Below are 11383 nucleotides of genomic sequence, written 5' to 3'. Positions count from 1 at the left end.
CAGTGCTGCTGTTAATTTATAAAAAATGCCCCCTAATAAAATTCTGCTTGATTCTTCGATTGGCTGGGCATTAGGCCGCAGCCGGCAGCGACGCAGGGACATAACGGATGCATTTGCAGATTTGGAAAATTAAAGCCATCTATATGGCGCCTGTGGCGGTAGATCCGCCGATCTGCTTGCTTAATGAAATATAAAGATTCTTTTAACCAATGTAAGCACAATTCGACAGCTTGTGAAACGCGGCTGCGCCATGATGGATGGCTCTCCTGGCTCGCCAGGAATTGCGGGGCGGCACCTTTTAAATATATAATTGATTCTGTTTGGAGTGTGCAGTGGGCTGAGCCCACGCGGGGCCCGGCCTGGGGCCGGGAGTGCAGGGCCCTGTTTAGAGGCTCCCGCAGGGTCTGCAGAGCTCGGGCTGGGTGGCCCTTGGCCGCCAGCACTCAAAACTGGATGTGGATGGGGCTTCAGCTGGTGGGCCTGGCTGGGGACCCCAGGGGCAGGTCCCTGCTGCTCCTGCTGCTTGGGAAGGGCCCACAGGGCAGGGTTTCCCCCAAATCCAGGTCTATAATCCTGGGGATGGAAGCTACAGAGCCAAGATGCCCCTGCCTCCCTCATCTCCTGGTCAGTGGTTCTTTCTTGTTCATTTAACATTTATTATTTTTTAAGCACCTACTGTGTACAAGCACTGTGTCAGGTTTACTGAAATGAAAATGAGTAAGACACATCTATTTATTTGCTCTGTGTTGATCTGACTCTCTATCTCTCTGTGTTAGCTCCACCTTCCACTTTTTTCTTTCTTTCTCTTTGTGTTTCTCTCTTGTTCCTTCTTGAACATGGTTCAGCAGCAGGAGTCAGGGGCCACACGACTGCCAGGGAGACCCATCTAGTGTATGCTCGCACACATTCACACATGCACACTCATTCACACGCCCATGCCCACAGACATGCACACCCGCAGAGGCATATAAATGGCCACAGACACACATGCGGCCAATTGTGGTTGGACTGTGTGCACACATGTGGCCACTGAGAGGAGCTGCAGACATGTGTCTGGGTGGTACCATGTGTGTGAAGCTCAGATGTTAAATAGCGTCCACGGACCAGGGCCTCTCTGCAGCCTCAGAAGAGACAGGAGACCTGATGTCTAGCTGGAGTGAGGAAGAGGAGTGTGGGGCTGGGAAGATTGGAGCTCACACTCAGCCTTATCACACAACACACACACACACACCACACACACTCATACCCAAGTATGTGCACGCCGGTGTGCTTTTTCTTTGCTGTCCTCCTGTTGCTTTGGATCAAATCAGAGATGACATAGGGGAGGGAACAGAATATGTTGGGGTTAAGAGCCTACATGACTGGGGTTGGGAAACACTAGCTGGGGGGAAGGACTTCACCTGTGGAAACCTGTTCCACCACTTTCTAGCTGCATGGCCTTTAGCAAATTATCCAGTCTTTCTCAACTTCCATTTCCGCACCTGTAAGATGGGATAGTAGTCCCTACCTCCTAGGGAGTTGGGAGGATTGATGGAGCTGTCTGATGTATCAGAGGCACTCAATAAATAGTTGTCACTATTAATTCCTTCATCTGATCCTTGTCTCCTGAGTCCCACCTCTGTGCCAGACCCTGGGATCTGGGCTGGGAAGGGAAGGGGGGATGTCCGGAAATGCATAAGATACATTTTTTGCCCTCAAGTTGCTCAGTCTAGTGGAAGATGCAGAAGCATCATCAGAGTACTCTGATGCAGGTGCTGTAATTGAGAAAATTCATACATGGTGCTTAGTGTGGTGCTTGGCACAGAGAGGCTGCTCAGTAAATAGTAGCTATTGTCATCGTCGTCATCGTGATGACCTAGGCATAGTTAGTGGGAGTCCAAAGAGGGGAGAGATGCCTTCTCGGGCAAGTGGGGAAAGCCCCATTTCCAAGTCAGTTGAAGTAGACCTTGATGGAGAAGGAGGAGTTTGTTAGGTGAAGTGGGAGGAAGGGGAAGGGCATTTCAGGTGGAGGGTCCAGCAGGAAAAGAGGCATGGAGGTGAGAAGAGGGAGTGGCAGGTATCTGGGATTGCTGGGTGCTGGGGAGGGGTGGGTGGAGGCCAGACTGGGAAGGTCCGGGAGGCCTTCGGAGGGCCAGTGAGCTGGGGCAGTCCTGGGATCGAGAGAGAGGTCCTTCTCCTGGCTTCAGTTAATAAAGACATGTCGTGCATCAAAAACTGTGAGATCACCAATAATTAAGTCAATTAAAATGTCACTTACCACATTAGCAGCAGTGAGTTTTAAAGCAACAAAGCCCCTGAGTTTGGTGGGGGGAGGGGCATTCCAGCCTGGCAGGGGTGGGGGCAGGGGGATGGATAAAATTACTTCTAAAAGCGATTCCCCCTTCCCCACCTGGAGGCTTGTGACACCTTTTGGAGCCAAGCCAGCACCTGGCTCCATCCCCTCATCCATTGGAGCAATGGTAACCCTCCCACCAAAAAAAGGAAAGAAAGAAAGAATAGAAATGTGAAAATCAACTGTAATCTCATCTGCTATCTCCCAGAGATAACCTCTGTTAACATTTCAGGGTCTCACCTTCCAGACTTTTTTCTATGCATATTTATACATACATTATAAAAATGGGATCAGATCATGCATATGGTTTTGGGCCCTATTTTTTCCACTCAACAATATATTGTGAACATCAGCATATACAGATGCACATCACTTTTTTAAATGGTGGCACCGTTTTCCATTGTGGGCACGACTGTACCCTCATTTATGGAACAAATCCTTTCTCGATGGACAGTTAGCTTTCCAATTGTTTACCATCATAAGCAGTGCTCTGTGATAAATATCCTTGTACACAGATCTCTGCGTATTTGAAGGATACATTTCTGGAAATGAAATTGTTGAGTCAAAGACGATGCCCTCTCTAAAGGCTTTTGATGCAGGCAGTAAAGACCTCTTCTGTCAGTGGGTGGGAGAACGATCATTTCCCACTCCCCTAGACAGCCCTACACTATAATTTTTCTTCATATTTGCCAGTCTGATTGGTGAAAAATGGTATCTTGTTGTTTCTGTTTGTACTTCTTTGGATACAAGCAAAGCTGAGCTTTTTGCCATATGTCAGTTGGATATTTGTGTTTCTTCCTTAATATCCTGTCTCTTCATTTACTTAGTTCATCTTTATTAAGGTGACCATCTTTTATTGTCATCTAAGAGCTCTTTTTATATTTTGGATATTTTCCTTTATGTTTTGTGTTATTTATTTTTAAATCAATTTTGTGATGTCATATATATGGTAGATATTTTTCCAGATTGACTCTTTGCCTTTTAGCTTTGCTTATGGTATATTCTGTTATACAGATGTTTAAACACTTTATGTCAGCATGCTTATCTTTTCTCTTAGATTTCTGCTTTGGGATCATGCTTCTGATGCATAGAGTAGGCTTCAGTACGTGAATGTTGTTGGTAGATGTTAAAGTGAGCATCAACTCAGAAATCTGTAAATGCAGCCCTGAGTTCCAGATTTGTGGATCCAACTGCCAATCTGCAAGTTCATCATCCTTTCTTGGAAGTTGGGGCCACACTTTACACTTACTGTGCCCCCCACCCGTCCTTGATCTGCCCCCACCCCCAATCCTCCCCTAGTTCTCCTGATTCAGGAAAAGCACATCTTCATTCAGTTGCTTAGACTAAAAACTGAAAAATCATCCTTTCCCCACCTCCCTCTTTCCTTACACCTTATAAATAATCTATCAGCAATCATTCCACCTTCAAAACATGTCCTGTATCCAGCTTCTTCTTACCACCTCTGCACCCCCCTCCCCGCCTCCGTGGAGGCCACCACGGTCACTGGCCTGCACCCCACAGGGGCCTGGGCTCGCTGCTTTCCTTCTTGCTCCTCAACAGTCTATTCTCCATAGAGCAGCCACAGTGAACCTTAGAAACAAACCGTATCACGTTACTCCCCTGTGTGAGACCCTCCAGAGGCTTCCCATCAAGCTCAAATAAAATCCAAACTCCTTCCAGTGGGCCATGGCGGCCTCCTCTCTCTCCAGCCTCATCTTCCCCACTCACTCCCTCACTTGTTGTGCTCCGGCCACCCTGGTTCTCAGGGTTCCACACACAGGCCAAGCTTGTTCAGGGCCTCAGGGCCTTTGTTCTTGCTGTTCCCTCCACCCGGAAAGCCCCCACCCCTAGCCCCCGGGAGCTGCACATGGCCTCCTTCAAGTTTCTATTCAAACATCAGAGAGCCCTTCCCTGGCCACATGCTCTAATATATTTTCCCCTTCCCACTTTTTATTCTGCTCCTCTGTGTGATTTTTCTTGAGAGCACTTATTCATGCCTGACGTTATATATATTTATTGGTGTCATATGTGCCCCCTTCCCCTGGAATGCAGATTCCATGAAGGCAGGGACTTTGTTTGGCGCTTGGTAGGCAGGTGGTTAATAGCTATTTGTTGAATGACTATGTGGAACATATGAATGTGTGAGTGTGAATTTGTGTGTATGTGTGTCTCCTGCATGAATAGATCTATGTGAGAATGTCCATGTGGAGGACCATAGGGATGACGACACTGAGTTTGTTAATATCGCTGAGTCTGTGTGTGCAGGTGACAGCTTCTGTGAATGCCTGGCCGAGAATGTCTACATGTTTGTGCATGAAGCGTGTGTCTGTCTGTCTGCAGGCTGAGGGTCTTTGGGTCTGGGCAGCCTGTCTCTTGCGGTGAAGGTGGGGAACTGAGAAGCCTGGATGCCTTCTTCCTTTTATCAATTGGATCTGTCATGGACCCCAGGCTCCTCCTTCCACCTCCCAGAACCAGGTAACAGGAAACACCTGGATGTCTTTGGAAGCCTGCAAACGTTGAACCATGTTCCGAAGATGGCTTCAAGGGTGATGTTTCAGACTGATGTGGGGTGGGGTGCTGAGACCAGGACCGTGAGGCTCTGGGTGAGATCTGGGGTTGATGGGGCCTTGGTGGCCTCGAGCTGATCTGAGCCGTGTCAGTAGGAGGGATAAGCAGGGCCCAGGCTGCTAGAATGCTCTTTGATGGATGATTTCCTTGGAGCAATTGGTGGCAATGGGGCTGCAGCATTGTGGGCCATGGCAGGCCCTGGATTGGCGGTCAGACCTCAATGAGTCGCTCACTGCTCCTTCTCTAAGCTTTGGTAGGCTCATCCATAAATGGGGCTTGTGGTTCTTGGGCTGCTTGCTTCTTTGGGCTATGGTGGAGACATAGCGCAGTAATGGCAATGGATGTATGGCGGTCATAACAATAGTGTTCTTATGTCTGTGCAGTGTGTTGGGATTTTAATCCATTATCTCATCTGATCATCAGAGTGAACACTGCAGTGTCCCCTGTCCAGCCCTGGACTGGGCCCTGAGTGGGCCTCCATAGTGTTTGTTGAGTGAGTGAATAAGTGTACGAGTGAATCAATGAATGTACAAATGAGTGTCTGAGTGATTGAATGAAGAGATGACAGCATAAAGCAGCAAATGAACTGGTAAATCACAATGACCAACATTACAGAGCACATACTGTGTGCAAGGCTCTATAGGCTTCTCTAAATCCTTGAAACAACCCCATGAGGTAGATACTGTGATTATCCCCATTTTGCAGGTGGAGAGACTGAGGGTCAGAAAGGTTAAGTGGTGTGCCCCAGGCTGCAAAGCTCCTAAGTGGTGGGGTTGAGATTCCAGCCAGATAGTCTGACTCTGGAGCCAGGACATTAAATCCTACAGTGAGTAGGTCCTGATGAGTGAATCAATGAATGAGTGGATGAATGCATGAATAAACGTAGGAGCCCTCACACTCCAAGCTGTGGATGAGACAGGCTACTTCAGAATGAGGAGCAGAAGTTCTTGGGTGAGAGTGAGGTAGACATTCAGGGTCTGGTTGGGGTTGGGGTCTCCCACCAGGGCAGGGTCTGGTGGCCCGGCCCATGTCCCCTCTCCCCCTCTCCTGTCTGCAGGTGGATGCCGTGATGCAGCACTACGGGGTGAATGGCTACTCACTGCACGCGATGAACTCGCTCAGCGCCATGTACAACCTGCACCAGCAGGCTGCCCAGCAGGCCCAGCACGCCCCCGACTACCGGCCATCGGTGCACGCACTTACACTGGCAGAGCGCCTGGCTGGTAAGAGCCCTGGGGATGGGCCCCTCGGGGCGGGGGCCTGGGTGGAAGGGGAGGAGAGGGCACTGGGAAAGTTTATATCTGGGAGGCTCAGAAGGACCCAGATCACTCAGCAAGGTAGAGGGATGCCAACTGAAATCCAGGCATGTATATGCAGAGCACCCGCTGTGTGCCACAGTGCACCAGACACTGGAACTGTCCTATGTCTTCAGATTCCTATAACCTCCCTGTGAGGGAGGTAGACATGTGCATCCACCCATCTCACAGATGAGGAAACTGAGGCAGGAGGGTACCGGACTTGCCCAGGTTATTACAGCTAGGAAGTGGTGAGAGGAGGGCTTGGGTGCCCAGGGAGGATATTTCAGACACAGGGAGTCATATAAACAATAACAATTTCGATGTATTGAGCATCTATGTTGTGCCTGGCGCCGTGCAAGGCCCTCCCTATCTGTATATTAAGTCATTCAATCCCTACAGCATCCCAATTATTATCTCTGTTTTATGGATGAGGAAACTGAGGCTCAGAGAGGTAAAGTCTGGGCTGAGGTGGGTGAGAATGTGACATTATTACTAAGAATATGAGTTGTGGAGTCACAGGCTTGCAATCAGTGCAAGTCTTCACACTCACCTCCTTTCTCTGGGCCTCAGTTTCTCCATTTATAAAAAGGGGACTGTGACAGCATCTGTCTCATAGGATGTTGGGAGGTTATTTGAGATAACAAATGCAAAGTACTCAGCACAGAGCCTGGCACACAGAAGTCATTATTACCCAAGACCCAAAGTAAGGGCCATGAGGAGCTTCAGCCTGGTGCCCCCGCTCCTTGTTCAAATGATTGTTGCCCTGCCCTGTCAGCCGCTCAGTGGACATGAGAGGGATTTGATGGCATAGGTGGGGATTTTGGTGTCTTGGGAGGGGATGCCACCTGCCCCATCCTGTCCCAGGTCGAGCCTTGAGCAGCTGGGGAGCATATGAGGGCCCAGCCCTGTGCCAGGCAATCCTCAAAGGACTTCTGGGACTCCAGGGGAGATCAGGTGCCTGAAGAGCCGTGAGAGGGCACAAGAGAAAGATCATGGCCAGGCTCACCTGGTGGGGCAGGTGGTACAGGCAGGGAGGGCTTCCTGCAGGCGAAGGGGCTGGAATGAGGCCCTAAAAAGGCAGAGCAAAGAGGGGGACCAGCATGAGCAAAGGTACAGAAATGAGATATGAGGACCCTGCTACTCCCACTCTTTTAGCCCCTGCCAGGCCTCGGGGCTGGATAAAACCCAGTCTCCGGCAGCTCCTCCAGCATGGGGGAGGTGGGTGCAGTCCTGCCCCAGCTGTGGCTGCTTCCCTGGTTTGGAGTGGATTCCCTGCACCCAATTGGATGGTGACATCTGCACCCAGCCATGTTCCGGGATCCAAGGACCAGAGCCCAGAGGGAAGGAGTCAGGGTGGGAGACTTGCCTCTTCTGATGGAGGCAGAGAAACTAGGGGTATTCAGCCCACCTCCCAGTTCTCAAATTATTAAGAAGGAGGGGCATGAGCTCCAGGTGGACTTTTGCACGGAGGCCTTGCCTTCCAGCAGGAGGTTTTGCTAAGGGTGTAGACAGCCTGGCCTCCCAGCCAGCAACCACGCCCCTTAGCAGTCCCTGGAGCCAGCAGCAGGGTGCTGAACTGTTGCTTCCCCAACCAGAGTGCAGTGGCCTGAGTGGTCACAACTCTCTCCCCTGCCCCCTAGTGACAGCTTTGCAGTTGGTCTAGACCAGGGGTCCCTCTGCTCTGGGATCAGAGCCATTTTGTGAGGGGTTCAGGGATCCCTCTTTAACCTAAAGAACTCTGAGGTTTCCTGGACACTCAGTTACCTCCTTCTTCCCCATTTAGGGTGATATGGGAGACTCCCTGATGCCTGGAGTGCAGGGGGAGGACTCTGGCCACCCTGTATAGAGGCTGAGGCAACCCAGATTCCCTTCAGCACAGACAGCCCAGGATGCACTTATGTGTGGGGAAGGCAGTGGGGACACAGGTTACTGTCCACCCCTGGGAACCAGGCAAGCAGTAGGGCTTGAGGCTAGACCCCAACCCTAGGCAGATGTCTGTTACCAGCAATGTGGGCAGGAATGTGGAGGATCCACCAGCCTCTCCCCACGCCAAGCCTCAGTGGCTGGCATCTGGTCTCTGTATTTTCCTTCTTTGAGAAGCAGCCAGAAGGTCAAGACTGGGTACAACAAGCCTTTCCTGAGCTCTGGGGTCCCTGCTAGAGCCAGGCCTTCTGTTTGGGAGATCCAAGGGCAGGAGCCTCAGGTCTTCCCATCAGAGACCCAAGGGCCAACTGGGGTAATGAGATTTACCCCCAGAGGACATAGAATCAAGTGCCAGCACTTGCAGTGCAGTGAATTTTGTCAGCCCAGTCAGACCTCCTGCAACTAGAACTTGCATGTAACTACCAGCCCCAGCTGGTACTGGTCACCCGATGCTAAGGAAGTCTCAGTATCCAGAACCTAAGGGCCATGAGGCATTAGAACCTTTCTGACATGGACTTACAGATTATTAGCATCATATAATCTCAGAATATTATACTCATAGTATCCTGGTACTTCCAGTTCTCAGGTCAACACTCTTTCCCTTCCCCCCAGTACCAAATAAGCAAGCCTCCTTCAGTCACATTCCTGACAGTCATTCTTGGAGATGAGTTAGAACTCAGCTCCTGGCACTGGATGATGGGGTGGAGAGATCCTGAAAACCTGGCCCTATGGAGAGGGGATGGGTGATTTCCAAGGAGAGGGTCCAGCTCTGGCAGGAGTCTGGGTGTTCACAGTGGGTCAGAGCAGGGTAATAGTCAAACCTCATTTCCCATAATTAAATGGGCCCCCTCTCCTTGCCCTCCAACGGCTGTACATTTCAAGACATCATCTTGGAGGCCCGCTATGGCTCCCAGCACCGCAAACAGCGTCGCAGCCGCACGGCTTTCACTGCCCAGCAGCTCGAGGCCCTGGAGAAGACCTTCCAGAAGACTCACTACCCGGATGTGGTGATGCGAGAGAGGCTGGCCATGTGCACCAACCTGCCTGAGGCCCGGGTGCAGGTAGGGCCCGGTTCCCCTAACCAGACCTTGCAGATAAGCCCACGAGTCTGGCTTCCCATTGTCCAGGAGCCAACGTTTCACCCCTCAGTGCCGAGGTGCAGCCGATATCTCCAAAAATGCCCAGAGTGATCGGAGAGTTCTGGAAGGGAGTGAGGGTGTGTTTTTCCCAGAGGGGTGGGGGCAATGCTATCACCTACACCCCCTCCCAGAACATCCTGCTCCACAATTCCTTCCTCCCCTCCTCCCCCTGCTCCTCTCCCTGGCCCTAGGTGTGGTTCAAGAACCGCAGGGCCAAGTTCCGCAAGAAGCAGCGCAGCCTGCAGAAAGAACAGCTCCAGAAGCAGAAGGAGGCCGAGGGCGCCCAAGGGGAAGGCAAGACGGAGGCCCCAACCCCAGACATCCAGCTGGAGACTGACCAGCCCCCCAGCCTGCCCAGCGGCGACCCCCCTGCTGAGCTGCACCTGAGCCTGTCGGAGCAGTCGGCCAGCGAGTCAGCCCCTGAGGACCAGCTGGACCGTGAGGAGGAGCCCCGGGCAGGTGCCGAGGGGCCCAAGACAGAGAAGAGCCCTGGGGCTGAGAGCAAGGGGCTGTGCTGCAAGAGGGGCAGCCCCAAGGCAGGTGAGGCTTGGAGGGCACTTCTGGGGAGCTGGGGGCCCCAGCTGAGGGAGAACAGCCAGAGTCCCTCCCTGACAGGGGCCTGGGTGTCTGTGGGTCGGAACAGAGGTGACAGGCAAACCTTCAACAGCTGGCCCTCAGGGGCATGACCAGTTGGGACCTGGCCGTAGTAGGGTCCAGGAGGTCACCCTTTGGTGGCCGAATCATGGGAAGGTCTGGGGGTTCTCAGGTAAGGCTTTGGTGGCAGGGGAGGGGCACTCAGGGAGCTCTGGGCAAAGGCTATTTATCAACTATTAGGAGAGTATTTCTGTATTTTAACAGCCAGTACAGACGTACCAGAGCATACTGGGTGAATACCCTGTGGGAACCAGATTCCCATGTGCAGCAGAAACTTGGGGCCGTGTTTATGAAGGACACTGAGGCACAAACCCCATGCCCAGGCAGGGAGAGGAGAGGGGCTGAGAGTTGAGAGCTAGAGGGAGGGATGGGAGCCAGGGACAGGAGAGGGGGAGGTAGTGGGAGGAGCTCCCAGACATGGGGGCCTTGACCACATCCCTGGAGCTCTCCCAGGAAGCCTGGGTCCCTCCCTCACAGGATTCTGAGGGAAGCACCATGGGATACCCCGGCTGAGGGTGGGTGGATGCAGTTTCAGCCAAGGCCTGTCTCGTCTGCAGCACTGAGGGGTGGGAGGCTGAGGGAGCCCCTCCTGGCAGACCAGTCCCCTGGTCCTGAGTGCTTGGTTTGGGTCCTCTACTTGCAGATTCCCCTGGCAGCCTGGCCATAGCTCCTGCAGCCCCGGGGGGCGGCCTCCTGGGCCCCTCGCACTCCTACTCCTCGTCCCCGCTGAGCCTCTTCCGTCTGCAGGAGCAATTCCGCCAGCACATGGCAGCCACCAACAATCTGGTGCACTACTCATCCTTCGAAGTGGGGGGCCCAGCCCCTGCTGCCGCCGTGCCCTACCTGGGCGTCAACATGGCCCCGCTGGGCTCACTGCACTGCCAGTCCTACTACCAGTCCCTGTCTGCAGCCGCTGCTGCCCACCAGGGAGTGTGGGGGTCCCCGCTGCTGCCCACGCCCCCCGCCGGCCTCGCACCTGCCTCAGCCGCCCTGAACAGTAAAACCACGAGCATCGAGAACCTGAGGCTTCGGGCCAAGCAGCATGCGGCCTCGCTGGGACTCGATACGCTGCCCAACTGACTGCCTGGCTTCTTGGGTCAGGGGTCTTGGGTCCACCACCCCCAGGCACATGGATATCCCCAGATGGCTCTCAAGGAGGTCACTCTAAGAGCCCAGCCTGGGGCGTGGGGTCCTGCTCCCTCTCCCCCTTCTCCCAGAGTCCCAGTCTGAGGGGAAGCCCCCACCCACCCTGTGCATGGCCCTGCTTGAACCCTGGGAGGCCTGGTGGGGAGGAGGTGAGAGGCTGGGGTGTGCCGGGATTTGCCTAGGGGCGTGAGAGGCCCTCACTAGCCAGATCCCCTCCTCAGTATCCCCTCCTCCCTTCCCTCCCTCCCCTTCTGCCCCATAGTAAGTTGATGTGTGGAATGTGAGATATAAATATAAATATATAAAGTTCTATTTTCAAGCAC

At 52.9% G+C, this 11383-nt stretch overlaps 1 protein-coding gene across 1 annotated transcript; it reads left to right on the top strand.

The window, feature by feature from the left end:
• Nucleotides 1–5960: 5960 nt before the first annotated feature.
• Nucleotides 5961–10994, top strand: DMBX1 (diencephalon/mesencephalon homeobox 1). Its single transcript, XM_037816897.1, has 4 exons — nucleotides 5961–6123; nucleotides 9004–9182; nucleotides 9452–9800; nucleotides 10558–10994. Exons 1-4 carry the CDS (start codon nucleotides 5970–5972, stop codon nucleotides 10992–10994), a joined length of 1119 nt encoding a protein of 372 aa, XP_037672825.1. The 5' UTR covers nucleotides 5961–5969.
• Nucleotides 10995–11383: the final 389 nt, after the last annotated feature.

Source organism: Choloepus didactylus, chromosome 2 (genome assembly GCF_015220235.1).
Source record: "Choloepus didactylus isolate mChoDid1 chromosome 2, mChoDid1.pri, whole genome shotgun sequence".
NCBI classification, from domain to species: domain Eukaryota; kingdom Metazoa; phylum Chordata; class Mammalia; order Pilosa; family Megalonychidae; genus Choloepus; species Choloepus didactylus.
Note: the sequence above shows the minus strand (reverse complement) of the source record. Positions and strands in the feature narration are given on the sequence as shown.